This window comes from Saccopteryx leptura, chromosome 6, assembly GCF_036850995.1.
Source record: "Saccopteryx leptura isolate mSacLep1 chromosome 6, mSacLep1_pri_phased_curated, whole genome shotgun sequence".
NCBI lineage: Eukaryota > Metazoa > Chordata > Mammalia > Chiroptera > Emballonuridae > Saccopteryx > Saccopteryx leptura.
In genome coordinates this window covers 60,766,155-60,783,809 of record NC_089508.1, presented here as the reverse complement: position 1 = coordinate 60,783,809, position 17,655 = coordinate 60,766,155, and the positions used below count along the sequence as shown (strand labels likewise).

The 17,655-nt window shown below is 40.1% G+C and overlaps 1 protein-coding gene across 1 annotated transcript in view; it reads left to right on the top strand.

Moving 5' to 3' along the window:
• Positions 1-5,976, top strand: part of LIPC (lipase C, hepatic type) — a 135,912-nt gene extending 129,936 nt beyond the window's left edge. The window contains exons 8-9 of the mRNA XM_066343238.1: positions 541-759; positions 5,453-5,976. Coding sequence (XP_066199335.1) covers positions 541-759; positions 5,453-5,564 — 331 coding nt within the window. The 3' untranslated portion in view covers positions 5,565-5,976. The remainder of the gene's footprint in view (positions 1-540; positions 760-5,452) is intronic.
• The last annotated feature ends 11,679 nt before the right edge of the window (positions 5,977-17,655 follow it).

Genomic DNA, 17,655 nt, shown 5'->3' with positions numbered 1-17,655 from the left:
AAGCATTTAAATCTTGCTCTAAATTGATGCACCCTTTTAGTATATGGCATTTTTATTACTGTCATGCTTTGTTGTTTTTATAGAAGGTTCTGTTTATATAGGAAGAAACAAAGCCTTACTGGAGAATAGTGTGGTGTGAGTCAAACCTCCAGAGAGCTGACTGTGCAGAGGCCACTGCCAAAGCCTCGCCATCTGTCTCATAAGGGGCAATTTTACCGATTCGTTAACATAAAAACTAGGAATCCTGAGCTAAACAAAGTTAACTAGATTTTTTTTATCATTGAACTCTTGGAGTCTTTTTAATATACTAACACAGAAAATATATGCTTTTCCCGATATTACTGGTCTAGAAAACCCCTTTTTATTCCAGTGTATCTATTGCTATCTTTGTTAATACTCTGACACCAGTTTGAGAAATACAATAGAAATGACTGTCCAAAGTCACATAGGCAAACCTAACACATCCTGACTATATTTAAGCATCACTGTGCTGTTGTTACAAATAAACTGACTGTATCTGGTTTCCTCTGTATCTTCAAGGGGCGACGGAATTACTAGCAATAAAACCTATTCTTTTCTTATCACATTGGATTCGGACATTGGCGAGCTGGTCATGATCAGATTCAAGCGGGAAAACAGCGCAGTGTGGGCCAATGTCTGGAACACGGTTCAAACCATCATCCCCTGGGGCAGCGAGCCCCTCTACTCAGGCCTTGTTCTCAAGAGCATCCGAGTCAAAGCAGGAGAAACCCAACAAAGGTGAGTGCTAATTCAACCTCCTAATATCTACTAAGCATCTACATGTGCCAGCACTTTTATAATTTAATATTTTCAATTATCTTATGAAGTAGACAATATTATGTCCCAATAATGGAGGATAGATGCTCAAGAGAGCTAAAATGTCCATTCTGAGTTCACTCAGCCATAGGTGGAAGGACTGGATCTGCAGCCCAGTCTCCTGGGGTCCAGTCTAGCCTCTCCGCACTCCCTGTGTTGAATAGCCACCTGCCTCCAGAGTTGGAGAGCCCGACTCCTCACTAGCCCAATACATCCAAGTCCCAGCTGGTGGATGCATCACCCCGTGATATCTGTGCTACCGGTCCAAGGACCACACTTTGAGTGGCAAGGACCAAGAGTCGACCTTTCTATTTTTTTGTTTACTCAGAGGAATGCTTTTAACAGATCACAATCTCAAAACCTCACTCTGTAGTAGCACTTTTCAAATCCTAGCATGCCAAAGAATCTGAGGGGCTTATTAAATATACATAACTCCTGGCGCCACCTGCAGAGCTTCCATTCACGGTTGTCTGTAAAGGGATCAGGGACACACATTTGTTACTAAGAACCTTAAGAAATTCTGACGTGGACCAATGGATTACCCTTAAGTCATGTTGCTCTGTGTGATTTAACATCCCCTTTGGCCCCAAGGTCCTCGGGTACAATAAGGGGTTAGGAAGGGGAGAGGGAATAAAGAAAAGAAAGTTCCTACTTCAGTGCTATCAGCAGAGCAAAGAGATGCCCAACCCATTTTGCCATGGCAACCATATTTGTCTCTAGTTCTGCAGGTCTCCACGAAAGGAGAATGCTGTCCTCGCCAGACTTCTTCCTGTCTCTTCTCCCTGCGTTCAGGACATTTGTCTCTCCTCTCTCACTTCCTTTGCTGGGAAGCTCATTTCTCTCTGGCTTGTCCCCAGCCGGGATGGAAAGCAGCAGGCTCCTCACCCCTGAACTACATGCCTCCCCGCCTCACTCCCAGGTTTCACTGCCAGGAGGGACCCACGGCAAATTTATGTCCCCTGAGCCCCTTCCACAAGTGCACTCTGAGATTTTATCTTCCTGGGATACAGAATCCTGGCAATTACGGAGAGCACGCTCTGCAGTCTGCCAGCAGATTTCTCCACATGATCAATTCGGAAAATTAGACTGCTTCTCTCCTCTTCTATGCTTAGCTATTCTTGCATGGTTTTTGGCCCTCTCTCAGCTAGAGAATAATTCTTCAGCTTAGTGACTGTTCGTCATGACAATTCTCTGTGCCTTGACCTGAAAGGCTTGTATAAAACACACTACCTTCCCCACTGGAGCTTACCCACATGGCTCTCAAGAAGGAAAGAGGAGAGAGTAGGAAACGGTGTTTACTGAGCTCCTACTGCACAGCGGGCATTAAACTAAGTATGCCAGTGCAGTGAGCTCGTGTAATTTTCTCAACGATCCTCTGAAATGGGTAGTATTGGCTGTGTAGACTTGGAACCTAAGGCTCGCAGAAGTTAGGCAGCTTGGGAACATTGCTCACACTCGTCCAGGCCCAGATCTGACTCAGCTTTGTCTGATGCATCGCCCATTTGTTGCCCATGCGCCGTTTCCATTCCAGCAGTTCCTTCCTCCATTACTCTTGGTCCCGTTCATCTCTCTTTCCTTAATATAATCTAGCAGAGCTGCAGCACTGGACATTAATATATATGCACACCAAACCCTTCTTATGGCTATAGGAGGTACATGCTGAAAAGAGGGGAGGGGATATAGGACCTATAGTTCTTTAACTGCTAAGTACTCCATGCCTCCTGTGTGTCCTCACAGCACCAGATACCACTGGGGGAGACCAGAAAACCTGAGTTGGGGCTCTTGGAAGAAGGGAAAACAACAAGCATTTACTCTACTAATAATGTGCTCCATTCCAGGGCTTAAGATACACACAGGTCATCTGGGAATCGTGTTAAGATGCAGTTCTGTTACAGCAGGTGTGGGGTGGGGCATGAGATTCTGCTTTTCTAACAAGCTCCCTGGTGCTGCCGATGCTGCTGGTCCGTGGGCCATGCTTTAACTAGTGAGGGTCCAGAACTGCATGTCTGAGGAGGTTTAAGAAGAATGGCATCAGTTCAGGTTGGTGCTGTTGGGACCATAAGAGGCTTTGGGAGGCCAGGAGCCATTCCCAGAGAGATAGGCAGGGCACAAAGCAATATGTGAGTAGGCTCTAATGGCCTCTCCATCAACCTGTCCTAAACTCTACTTTTGACTTCCCTGCTTACCACCTACATGGAATAAATGTGTGAAATAATTCAGAGAATAACTGCACCTGAGACTCGGCTCTTTAGTAATAAACGGGAATTATATTATGTATCTCGTGAGACTAATAACAATTACTAATTTTTAATTACCTTCTATAAACCAAAATCCCAGGGCCAGGATGTAAACTCTTAACCTTGTACTTTTAATCTCTCTGCTAACTACAAGGGGGAGGGGGGGCAGAATTAGTTAAGTCACTTGCTCTGTGACTCCAGGGGTGATTTTCTCTCCCCAAAACATATAGTCAGGGATGAGAGGGTCTGCTGTGGGGGGAAAGGAAAAGGCAGAAAATATTAGCCCTACAGGAGGACATAAAAAAGCAATTGGCTAAATGTAAGGAGAAGACGTTCAATTTCCACAGTAATCATGTAGTTCAAAACAAAAAGCAATGAAATTATCTGGTCACCCATTAGTTTGGCAGGAATGAAAAGACAACACCGAGAGTCGGTGAGGATGTAGGGCCATGGGTATGAAGTCACAGAGCTTCTGCAGGAATTCACTCCACAATTGACATTGGTGAGCACCGATCTTATGCCAGGCCCTGCTGTGGGCACCAGATATACAGAAGTGAATAGAAGAGACAAAGGCCTTGATCTCATGGAGCTGACATTATCAAAATTTTGCATATGCATAATATATGTGATTGAGAATATAACATGACACAGAATTTTACTTCTGACTGTCTGTCCTGGAGAAATACTGATTATGTCCGCAAAGGATATATATGTACAAAATGTTAGTTGCAGTACTATTAGAAAATAGTAAACTGTTGGGGAAACCTCAATATCCATCAATAGGAAATTGGCTAAATACACTGTCTTCTATGCATACAGAGGTATGCCATGCAGCGGTATGCCATGCAGCCGGTTAAAAAGAATGGAATAGATTTCTATGTGCTAATATGACAGATCTCCAAATATATTATTTGGTGACAAGGAAAAATCTTCAGAAAAATACCTACAAAAAGCCTTTATGTTTGCACATGAACATCAATATGTGTAAAGGCATAGAAATAGATCTGGAAAGACAGAAACCAAGCCACAAAGTAGGAAGGGAAGTGACATTGGTGAAAGGTGACAGAGAAAGGGAATTGTTAGTATTTGACTTTATCATTTACTTATGTATTTGAATTTTTCAAGAACGCACAACACTTATATTTCAGCTTTATTGAAGTGTATTTAACAAATAAAATTATAAGATATTTGAAGTGCACATAATTGTGGTGTGATATACAAGATGGGTATTATTAGCTATTATATTATACATTCGTATTACAATGGTAAACATAATTTTGTCCCACCCTCTACAAATACATTGTGAAAGGATTTTCTCATCTAGTTAATTAACACATTCATCACCTCACATACTTATCATTCTTGTTGTTGAGAATATAGACACTTACTCTGTTAGAAAATTTCATTTATACCATACAGTGTTATCAACTATAGTCACCATGTTTTACATTAGGTTGTTGGACCTTATCCATTCTGTAGCTGAAAGTTTATGACCTTTTATCAGCCTCTCCCTAGTCCCCTTCCCCCAGCCCCTGAGAACCACTTTTCTATGCTTTTTCTATAACTTCCACTTTTTGTAGATTTCGCATATAAGTGATACCATGTAGTATTTGTCTGGCTTATACACTAATTTAAAGAATTTGATTTAATAAAGACTTGCCCTCAAATGCAATTCAAAGAAAAGGAATCCATAAACTAGAATTCTCTGTGACAACTGCTCTTTTTTTTTTTTCTAATAGATGTAGTTGAAGTTAGTAACATAAAATAGCACTCAAGCCAAGCTACTGGTCAAAGCAGTCTAGTCTAGCTGTTGGGCTCCAAGAAAGACCCAAAACAATTGTGATGTCCTCTTTGGCTGGACAGCATCTGCACCAATAAGAGAAAGGGACAGGGCTGACATGACTGAGCCAGGCAGAGGCAGGTGACAGTGGCCTCATGCCCAGGGACCATTGACAAATTGGCCTGTATCCAAACAAGGAAGGCTGGGAGTGAAACCTGCTTGAACAGAACAGCTGAAGGAACTGCGAATGTTTGCCCTGGAGTCAGGGCAATGTAGTGACAGGGACAATAGTTACCCTCAAACCTTTGATGAGGGGTTATAAGGGAAGGAGGACTGTCCCTAGGACTTCCTGTTTTTATTTTCATAGAACTAAACACACCCCAGAGCAGAGCTCCAGGAAGCCTTACACTGATTGCCTTCACTGATGGGTTTTGCTTTTCTCTGAAGTCATGAAAACATTTACAAACATAAGGATCTATTTAGAAAAAAATAGCATGTGTTACATCAATCAAGTATTTGACAAAGGATGAAGCAGCACTTTAATTAATAAGCTCCATCTAAAACTTAACTCTGTGTTTGTTTTATGTTCTCTATTCAGAATGACATTTTGCTCAGAAAACATGGATGACCTACAACTTCACCCAACCCAGGAGAAAAACTTTGTAAGATGTGACACAGACTCTAAAAAGTTGAAGCAAAAGACCAGATGAGCTATAATGAAGACCCAGTGTAAAGAATAAATGATCTTATTCCTTATCTGGAATGGTTGCCTTATTTGGAAACCAGTTATATAAAAGAATCTTGCATAAAGTTTAGACTGAAAGGGGGAGTGCATTTCACTATTATAAACTAAGCTTTTAATAACTATATTATGTAACTTTATTCAAATATCAGTGTAACCAAATATTTCCCAATTTTATCTCCGATTAAATGGTAATATATGCAAATAAGTACAAATGTAAGAGCCATTTTAGATCTGTTGTTCTCATTTAAAATGTCTTTTCCAATTAAGTCAAATTTTCCAGATTTCTTTGCTAGTTTATTCTAATCAGTTTTTGAACCATGCTGGAAAAGTACTTCTGTATTACATAACTAGTGCTTCAATAAAGGAAAATTAATCACTGGCTGTCCCAATTTTTCTCTTTTACTAATGCTTACAACAAAAGCAAATGGAAACCTTGGAATATCTCAGAGTTAGCTATCAAATCTCAAAGTGTCCAATAAATGAAATAATGATGTTTGGCCAGCAGATTCCATTAGAGAACATGTGAAGGAAACGCTAGGCACGGTAATCACCTGAGCCTGTGTTTTAAGTAATGCAGAGAGAGAGAGAGCACACTGTCCACGCCTCACCACCCACCCTGACATTTGCACAGGCTCAGCTCTACATCGCAAAATTCACATGCTCTTCACCAGAGCAGGGTAAACCAGGGCTGGTGAAAACAAAAGTCCAGAAGAGATGTCTGCCTCTAAATTAATTTAAGATTATCTTGCATGATTCACTTTTATTTCCCTTGTAAAGACCCACCAAACTAAAGGGAAGGGCTAGGGAAACAGCTGGGTCAATGTTGCATTGTGCTCTGAATGTTACTTTGCCTGCAAAAGTATCTGACTACACTTTTAGGGAAAGTGTGTGTGTGTGTGTGTGTGTGTGTGTGTGTGTGTGTGTGTGTCTAGAAACGGTAGATATTTCATTTCTAAATATTGTTCTACAGTGAACAATATTTCCCATTGTGGCTAAAATACTAGATTTACATTAAGATGATGTTTGCTTTGGATTGGCATGTTTTATCATTAACTATCCAGAACAAATTTGAAATACAGTAGTCCCCCATCTCCTTATCTTTGGTTTCACTGTCCCCGTCTGTCTCATTTACCCCTGGTCAACCACAGCCCAAAAATATTAAATGGAAAAATCCCAGAAATAAACAATTCACAATTTTTTAAATCATGAGCTTTTCTGAGTGGCGCGATTAAATCTCACATTGTCCCACTTCATCCTGTCTGGAATGTGAATCATCCCTTTATCCAATGTCTTCATGCTGTAGACACTCCAGCCCATTAGTCACCTAGCAGCTGTCTCAGACATCAGATAGACTGTCAGGTTATCACAGTGGTTGTTTTCAAGTAACCCTTATTTTACTTAATAACTGCCCCAAAGCACAAGAGTAGTGATGCTGACAATTCAGATATGCCAGGTTTGCATGTACCAGAAAAATATACAGTAGGGTTTGGTATTTTCTATGGCCTCGGTCATCCACTGGGGGTCTTAGAACATATCCCCTGCAGATAATGGGGGACTACTGTATCCCTTTTTGAAAATACTCTTTACTATATACTTTAGAGAGTCCGTATGCATGTATACCAGAAGACATATAAAGGAATCTTCCTATCAGCTTTGAAGTCACCACAACCAGAAATAGCCCAAACATCCATTAGTACAAAGCATTAATAAACTATGGTATATCTTACTAATGGGATATTCAACAGCAGTGAAAAGGATGAACCAAAGCTATTACACACACAAGCATAGGACTGACTTTAGAGTGAGTTAAGGAGGCATTCAGGGTACAAAATTTTAAAAAAGTACTCAAAGGATTGTGCATTTGCACAAAGACACAAAAAATATATATAGTAAGATACAAACTAAACTGTATCCTTAAGGATGAATAGCCTGAGCTGTGGTGGTATGATGAATGGAGCACCGAGCGGGGACGCTGAGGTCGCCGGTTCGAAACCCTGGCCTGGCCCAGTCAAGGCACATACGACAAGCAACCAGAGAACAGCTAAAGTGAAGCAACTACTTCTCATTCCCCCTTTCTCTGTAAAATCAATAGATAAAATCTTTTAAAAAAAAGATGAATAAACAGGTGGTAAAATTATACGTTAAAGCAATAAAATCACTAGGACAACAGTGACTCTGTGGTAACACTAGGCAGAAGAAAGTGCACAGCAGAGTTTGGATGCTAGCAAGATTGTACTTCTCATTTCTATAACCTTTTTATTAAAATTGCACGTGTATATTTTATGCATTCATTGTGGGCATGAATGTCACATTTCACAATACAAAAAAAAAACAAGAAAATAAAGGGCAGAATTAAAACCAACATTTTTCTACTATAGTGTGATGGATTTCAATATTAATATAGTTTCACACAAAATATAATGAGAAATTAATTCACCTTTTATAGGAAAACTCGAAGCGACACAGTATATCATAACATTTTGGGCAGAAAACTAAGTAAGCCACCAACACGACAAATGGTTAACTGGAATATTTGAAACTCCTCTTGGCATGGACCGTTTTCACTTGGAAGATGTGCTCATCGACATCACATTTTCTGAAGTACATCTTAGTAGGGACATCAAATAGGGAAACTGAATAATGCAGCCACATCTTTTCATTGCACATGCAAAACACTGGCTCACATGCTGATTATATGCACCTCTCTCCAAAGACTCTGTACTTACTGAGCCAAAGGAAAGATAACACTGGCATCTTGCCTTTCAGGCAAAAGCCTGTTTGTGCTTTTACTTCTAAGAGAGTACAAGGAAAGAAACCGTGCGTCAGTGACTTGCAGCTGGGCTCTTGGAGGTGCCGAAGTCAGAGAGAAGGAAACAAGCCCTCCATTCAGCACTGAAATAAATGCCCTCTCCTCCACCGCAAAGCTGACTGTCCTGTGTTCACCTCGATGACGATGCCACAAATACTGCAAAAGCTTTGATTGCACTTATGCACATGGAGGGGGACAAAGCAAGGAGCCAAGCTGCCCAGGGCAATGCCTGCTCTCCCGTAGAGGAGAGTCAGGATTAGAGGAACATCAGATGGATGCAAAATAAAGAGACAAGCAGGAGGTCGGTTGCCTGATGGGTGTGGGTGGAGCTGGGTGGAAAGGGTGAAGGATTAAGCACAAATTGGTAGTTATAAAAAAAACATCTTGGGGACATAAAATACAGAAGTCAGTAACACAGTAATAATTATGCATGATGCCAGGTGGGTGCTAGACTTATTGGGGTGAGCATTTCATAAGGGATGTAAATGTATAACCACTGTGTTGTACACCTGAAAATAATATAATATTGTAGGTCAACTGTAATTTTTAAAATAAAATTTTTAAAAATTTTACAAAGAGACAAATAAGAGGAAGACTAAAGTCAATCTGCTAACCTAATCTTACATCACCTGCTTCTCCTCTGGCCCCAATAACCTGCACATGATGACTGGCCGACACACCTCACCCCTTCCCATGCCTTTCCTTATACTGCCTCCTTCTTCCTCTCTGCTCTAGAGTTCTCTCCTCCCTGCCTAACTGAATCTTCCTTATTTATCCGGCTCAGTTCTTTTCACCAGCCATTTCCCAGCCCAGCCTACGGGCCCCCTCTCTCCTCTGACTGCCTCCGCCTCACCTTGTAACAAGAATGATGGCTTACCGTTCACTCGGCCCCAGTGGCTCGAGCCCCACTGGTTTCCTCCAGCTTTCAGACTCCACTCTGCTCCCTGCTCTCCCCGCAACCTTTCCAGGTTGGCGCGCCGCCATCTCAGCCTCCTCTGCTCACTCGGTTCTCACCCACTCCTGTGGCTTTCATTAGGATCTACATGGCCGACCATTCCCACATTAGCGTTCTCCCCTTTGCTGTCTCACAAGCTCAGGATGTTCAACACTGAACCCACTGTGTCTTCCCTACACCCCCAAACCTCCTACCCATGCTCCCGACTTTGTAGCTCCATGAATGTCATCACCACCCATTAACTGCTGGTGCCAGACCCTGGTAGTGGGTGGGGGTCATTCATAATGTTTCCTCTCCTTTGGCCCCTGACAATTGAACAATCACCAAATCCTGTGAATTGTACCCGTGTTTCTTAAATGTGTCTCCATCTCTACACCTCTGCTGCAGTCATCCCCTCCAACCGACCTGGATGTTTGCGATGATTTCCCAGCTCTCCCTGCTGAGTCTGCTCTTCTCCTGTAATTCAGTCTTATCACAGCGGCCAGAGTGATCTTGGAAAAAACAATCAGATCATATTATTTTCCTTGCCCTTCAAATGAATTCCCAATACTCTTTGGAAAAATTCCAAAACAGTTACCCCAGGCCCCAGGACTCCAGTCAAACCTCCCACCCCTGCGCCTTCCTTCAGTAAACTACTCATTGTCCACAGGTCTCAACCCAGCCCGCGCACTGGACCAGCCTTGGAAGCTTTAAAAGCCACCAGGTTGCCCTGACCTGTGGTGGCGCAGTGGATAAAGTGTCAACCTGGAAAAGCTGAGGTTGCCGGTTCAAAACCCTGGGCTCGTCTGGTCAAGGCACATATGGGAGTTGATGCTTTCTGCTCCTCCCCTCTTCTCTCTCTCTCTCTCTCTCTCTCATCTCTCCTCTCTCTCATCTCTCCTCTCTATAATGAATAAATAAAATCTTAAAAAAAAAAAAAGCCACCAGGTCTCAGCCCCACCCCTGGAGAGTTTAGCTGACTTGGTCCGGGGCAGGCCTAGGGATTGAGTTAACAGCTTTCCAGGTGATTCCAACCTGCACTACCTTTGCTCACCGCAGGCCTGGCTACATCTTTCAGTCCCTTCAAAAGTGCAATGCTCTCTCCTGCCTCTGAACCTTCACCGTGTTGTTGCTTACACCCCAACCCCCATCCCTTCTCCCAGCTTCTTTGGGGCTTCCAGTCCCAGGTCAGGATTTACTGTATCAGGGATAATTTATTAGGGATTATCCCACCCGACACAAAGCTTATACCAGCTCCCCCTGCCCTATCTACATGGCTCTTCACATCGTTTCATTCTTCTGGTAAAATTATTGTAGCCATGCTGTGTGGAGCCATGAACAAAATAAAAAACCAATACCCTCTCATCAGAAAACCCTGGACAACACCGATCTAGTCCACAACCTTCCTCTCGAGGGAACCTCAGACCTGTGGCTGCACACCTCCAGCGAGGGGAGTCCCGCGTACAGGAGATGTCTGTGCCTGGTGTAACATCCCCTCCTCCGTGTCTCGCTAGGTATCTCTGCCAGAGGCCTGGAGACCAAAGTCCTGCCTCAGGTAGCTGACGATAATCTGTATGAAACCAAACTCCTGGAGGGCAGAAGCTGTAATGTATTCTTGGGTTCTGTTGGTGTGGCTGTTTCAAATTTGTCATTTTTAAGACTTACAAAAGCATTAAAGCAGCATGTGACACAATACAAAGAATTGTAAAGAGAAAATTAATCACCTCCCTGCATCCACCCCCGGCCCATCCCAGTGAGTTAGGGTAGAGAACAGTCACAGCCTCCTACCCATGCTCCCGACTTTGTAGCTCCATGAATGTCATCACCACTCCTTAACTGCTGATGCCAGACCCTGGTGGTGGGTGGGGGTCATTCATAATGTTCAAAATCCACAAGCATTTATACGCACTCAAAGTTTTCTTGTTTTCACTAAAGTAGGATCATAGTATACAGATTATACTGCAGCTTGCTTTCATATTTTATTTTTCAGTTAATGATATATCTTAGTTTCCCTGTAAGTCAGGAGAGATGGACCTTTTTTTTTTAATATCTATATAAGGAGAGTTACACACGCTAGAAGGGTTTGTACAATCTTTTTCCTACTCTTCTTGCTTGGCCAAGTGCCCTGTCTCCTTACCCACGTTAACAACCAGAGATGTAATTAAAATTTTTCTGTGGTCATGTATCCCAACATATAAACCCATTCTTATATTCGCATACACAGGGAAGCTATCACAGTTTTACAAAAATGTAATTCTCTTATCCTGTACATTCTTTTCGGCAAACTGACTTGCTTACTCAAAAGTACCCCCTGAAATCTTTCGAGGTCAATTGGTTTAGCTCATTATTTTTGATGACTGCTTCATATGCTACACTGTAGAGGTGTCTTAATTTATTCAATTAGTTTCATACTGACGGGCCTTCACTTTGCTTCCAGCTTTTCACCCCTCTGAAAAATGCTGCACGTAACGCCCTTATACATATTGCGTACATGTGCCCAATTATAGGGAAAATTTCTAGCAGTGGAATTGCTAGGTTAAATATATATTTTTTTAATTTAATAGATGTGGCCATATTGCTTTCCCCAAACACTGCAACTATGCAGGTCCACAAGCAATGTATGAGTTCCTATCCTTTCCCCACCTCCTTCCAGGTAGCAATGCCGATTGCTACTTTTACCACTCGTCGCTCCAATGAGTGTGATGGCCTCGTTGTTACTCTGCCTTTCCCTACCTACTTTGAGAATTGAGACTTTTTCCATATGTTTATTGGATTTGCTTTACTGTGAATTAATTGTCCCAATCCCATTTTCTGTTAGAATGCTTGTCTTTGTCTTGTCAGCTTGTGAGAACTATGTATTTTTATAAAATGTTACCCAAATGTATTCCTCTATTGATTGTAATTATCATATGTCTTTGTTATGGTAGCAACAAACTCTAACATTTCTTTTATACACTTAGTTATAGTCTTGCGCATCGTTGAATTGCACTTTGCACAAAGTGAAGATTTTCTTCTGAGGTTTGTGTTTGTGTTCCTTCCTTAAAGGTTTTAATCAATCTGAAATATACTTTTGAATATGGTGTGAGATAGAATGCCAACTTAATTTTCTTCTAGATAGATAGAAGTGAAGCTAACAATATCTATTAAATAAACTTTTCCTTGCTGAATTAAGATTCCACTTTTGTCATAAATTTAAAGTACATATTGAGAACTACTGGTATTTCTTAATGCTTTAATTTGTTAGTGATCTTGTTTGTCTATTCTAATCAAACGTAATGATTTCAAAGTCTTTATTTGCTTACTGGTGCTTTATATATAGTATATTCTCATGTCTAGTATTTCAGGTGGGCTTTAAGGTAATTTAATTCAGTTCCCTTAAAATTCCTGTTAATATTCTAATTAGGAATCATATGAAATACAGAAATTAGTACAAGGAGAATTGGTCGTTTTACTATATGAGGTCTTCTCATCCAAGAACATTGTGTGTTTTCCATTTGTTCAGATTTTGCTTCAAGCCCTGCAATAAGATCTTATAGTTTTTTTTTGTTTGTTTGTTTGTTTGTTTTCTTCTTTTTTTATTTCCTAAAATGTTGGAAACGGGGAGGCAGTTAGACAGACTCCCGCATGTGCCCGACCGGGATCCACCCGGCATGCCCACCAGGGGGCGATGCTCTGCCCATCCGGGGCGTCACTCTGCCGCAACCAGAGCCATTCTAGCGCCTGAGGCAGAGGCCACAGAGCCATCCTCAGTGCCCAGGCAAACTTTGCTCCAATGGAGCCTTGGCTGCAGGAGGGGAAGAGAGAGACAGGGAGGAAGGAGAGGGGGAGAGGTGGAGAAGCAGATGGGCGTTTCTCCTGTGTGCCCTGGCCGGGAATCGAACCCAGGACTCCCGCACGCCAAGCCGATGCTCTACCACTGAGCTAACCAGCCAGGGCCAAGATCTTATAGTTTTTATTTAAAATTTTCATTTATTCCAAATATTTTAATTTTTTGTCATTATTGAGAGTGGAAACATTGATTCCTTTTCTATTTAATGGGGCTTATTACTAGTATATAGAACAGCTTTGGAGTTTTGTTTATTTATTCTATATTTGTCCATTTAACAAGTTATTGTATTAATTCAACTTGATCTTGTTTTTTTTTTTACTAGAATTTCATAGTGCACAAGCACTTCATCACCAAAAAGACAATCTATACTGATTATTTTTTAACCTCACTTGGTTTGCAAGAAGCTCTAAGACAATGTTAATTAAGAATGTTGTTCATGGACACCATTGTTTCATTCTTGATATTAAAAGTTTAATGTTTTGCCTTTCTAATATCTTTTCTTTTCTTTTTTTTTACAGGGAAAGAGAGAGTCAGAGAGAGGGATAGTCAGGGACAGAGAGAGATGAGAAGCATCAATCATCAGTTTCTCGTTGCGACACCTTAGTTGCTCATTGATTGCTTTCTCATATGTGCCTTGACCACGGGCCTTCAGCAGACCAAGTAACCCCTTGCTCCAGCCAGCGACCTTGGGCTCAAGCTGTTTGAGCCTTGCTCAAACCAGATGAGCCTGCGCTCAAGCTGGCAACCTCAGGGTCTCGAACTTGGGTCCTCCACATCCCAGTTCAGCGCTCTATCCACTGCACCACCGCCTGGTCAGGCTCTGATACCTTTTTTTAAGTTTTGACAAGTAAACTTTATTGTATCCAAATGGTTTTGTTTTATTCTTTTCTTCTGTTTTTATTAGAAATGACTGCCAAAATTTAGGAAATGCCTTAGTAATGTCGTTTTTTCTCTGTAGTTTATATATATATATATATTATGCTGATAGATTTCCAGATACTGACTCACACTTGCCTTCTTGAAATAAATCCTCCTTGGTTGTAATGTATTTTCTTTTTGGTAACATTGCTGAACTTTACTTGCTAAAAGTTTATTGACAATTTTGCTTCCATTTTCATTAGTGAAACTGATCCATTTTCATTAGTGAAACTGACCCACACCTTTGTGTGTGTGTATGTGTGTGTGTGTGCCCGCACGCTGTCATTTTCACACTTTGATATTCTACAGCTTTCATCAGTGGTCTTGAACAGTTTAGATAATATTGTGGTGATCTTTTTATTCTTTTAAATAGAGAAAAACTCAGCTGTGAAACCATCTGGTCCTTGTGCTTTTTTGCATATAATATTCTTAGGTCTTTGCTTTTACTTGATTATTGCATATAACATTTATTTAGATTATTTTTGTGAAATACTTTCAAGCAAGAAAGGTAAAAGTTATATATGATCTCAGTAATGAGTAAATAAAAGCATTACATTCAATCACAGGGAAAATCACAAAGTAAGCTCTGAAATTCTAATCATTCTTCCTGAGGTAATTGAAGCAAACACACACATTTTTTCACTGCATATAAGATTAAGCCACAGGAATGCTATGTGATGCTCTGTCAAACATTAACAATACACAAAAGAAAAAAAGGGAAACCAATAGCCTATAAAGCTGGATAGTTTAGTTAACTGTCAAGAGAAGCTGTGTTGGGAGAATGGTAATATTTCTCCCAGTTCTAAGAGACACTCTCCTTAAGAGTATATTTAAATATGATACTATCCTTTTAGAAAGTATATTTGTAGTAATTCTGCATTCTTTCCATTCCTGGGAGGTTGGAGGATTCGTTTATTGCAGGTTGATACTCTTGGCACAAACAGCACACGTGTTTGTTTCCTACCTGATACCTTGAAATTCTAAATGGAATAAAATGTATAGCGAATCTATTACTATTTGCAGTTTTAAATAATGACATATGATGACATGTGTAGCCCCATAAAACAGGCCCATTAATTTGGGAATATAAAATAAGAAACATTTAATGGGCCTGACCTATGGTGGCGCAGTGGATAAAGCGTCAACCTGGAAACGCTGAGGTTGCCGGTTCAAAACCCTGGGCTTGCCTGGTCAAGGCACATATGGGAGTTGATGCTTCTTGCTCCTCTTCCCCTTCTCTCTCTCTCTCTCTCTCTCTCCTCTCTATAATGAATAAATAAAATCTTTTAAAAAAAAAAAGAAGTCCTCCCAAGCCCAACCTTTAAAAAAAACAAAAACAGAAACATTTAATGGACTACAATAAGTTACTTCTGTAACAACTCTTCTAACTCTCTCTTCTAGGCTGGAATAAAACTAGTAAAATAAAAAGGTCACACAATAGCAAGTATAAATTATATCTGGATTATCATGAGTTCAGTTAATTTTAAAAGGAGCAAGAAACAAATACTACCAAACAATGTTTTTTTCTCCCTAAAAGGGAAGCTTTTACTTTTATAGTCAGGGCCAGGGCTAAGGAGGCAAGCACAGCACCTAGGTCTTAAAATCCAAGGAGACAAGATTGCACAGGTGTCAGCCCCTCACTTCTGCTGAGACCGAGCACATTTTTAAGAGTGAGTTGCCTAGGGGGCCGGGATTGGCACTGGCACAAGTCTGTCTTCTTGAATTTTGTCCCCTAAGCACCTCACTTGCCTCTCATAATCCCAACTCCGTTTTTATATATCAATTCCTTATTCATAGTTTCTTTTGCTTTGTTTTCCACAGAATTTGTTCCATAGAAAAACAAGTCCTTTTATTTTTATTCTTCTTTAATGATAATGGTATATAAGTTAATAAATTTTAGTTATTCTTTTAATAATAATGGTATGTAAGTTTCTAAATTTTCCTCTAAGTACAGAATTTGATATAAAGTATTCTCCTTTTCTCTGCTTTCTATACAAAAGTCCATTTTGTTCAAAAGGTAGTCAAGAAAGTAGTCTTTAATTTATGACTGTTCTGGACACTTTTAAACTATTTATTTATTATATTGAATGTGGCTACAAAAGTCTCTCATTCCTAAATGTGGTAAGGCTTAATTTGTGAACAAGCACACAAACAATTTTTATAAAGTTCTATTGGATATATGAAAAAGTTTTATGGCATTTACCTGAGAGACTGACAATGATTTATGTATCTATTAAATTATGTCAATTGTATTATTCATTTCTTTTTTGTACTTATTTTAGGTATATTAGATCTAATTATGAAAATATGTTTTGAAGTCTACAATATTTCTATCAAGTCATCTTTTAGCTTACATTGTTTGGTACACACAGGTTTACCAATGTTAATTCTTCATGTGTCTTTCATATTGTTTCATAATATCCCTCCTATAGTGCCTTTAACCTTAAATTTCTCATCTGCTATTTGCTATTCTTTTTTTTATTATTATATTTAATTGGTATCTTTATAAATCCCTTTATTACCAACTTTTCCTTATAGTTTGTTTCCATAATATTTTTAAAGATATTTTCTTTCTAGATAGTGGGTAGCTGGTGTATATCTTTAGCTCAATCTAAGTGGTTCTGACTTTTAATAAAAAGAAAATCCAGTCCACTTATATTTAGTGTAATGATTAGACCCCTCCTATCTTATTTTATTTATTGGCTTATTTAACTTATTTCCTCTTTTTACTTGTTATTTATTTTTGCAAGTTGATTAAATTGCCATTATCTTCTCCTTTTCATGTTGTTTATGATTTCTCTTGCAGATGCCCATTTTGTTTTCAGCTCCTTCCATTCCCTGTTGTTGATTACAATCAGATAAAACTTTACCATTATATAAAAATCAGACATATGTTTCTCCCACTAAAATACATTATTCTCCCACTGCTTCCCTCTATCTAGACTAGAATACTTTCACTTCCCCACCAGCTCCACAGCCACTACTCAGAAAAGACCTTTGGAATGCTTCCCTCTTTTCAACACACCCCCAATGCTCAGATTTGCTGAGACTTGGCTTATTATTTTTAGTTCCAAACTGTTTTAGAAGAGTTGGCAAGGCAGACGGTCAATTCAGAAAAAAAAAAATACGAAAAAAAACCCCAGACTTTTACAGAGCTGAGGACCCAGCCACACTCGACAGTCAGAGGGACACGCTTCTCTGGATTTGAGAGTATCCAGGTGTGGGTAATACACCGAATTGGGTGATAATCCCATTCTTCTAAGAGTTTATATTTTCCCAGCCCTTCCCCACTCTTCCCGAGACTTGGAGTATATTTGCTTTCAAAGGAATAGCAACTAGTAGTATATTCTTGGGTTATTTTGCAAGACTAAGTGAATGGAAGACACAGGACTTCAACCTAGGTCAATTTCCATACAGACACTTGCTCTTGGTGGTCAGCAGTTTGTCCTATTGTAGCTTCTGGTGTTGTTGATAGGCAGTCCAATGCTGGGATGATTCTTTCTCTTTTAAGAGTAATTTGTTCTCCTCTGTAGGAACCTGTAAGATTTTTCTCTATTCTTACAGCT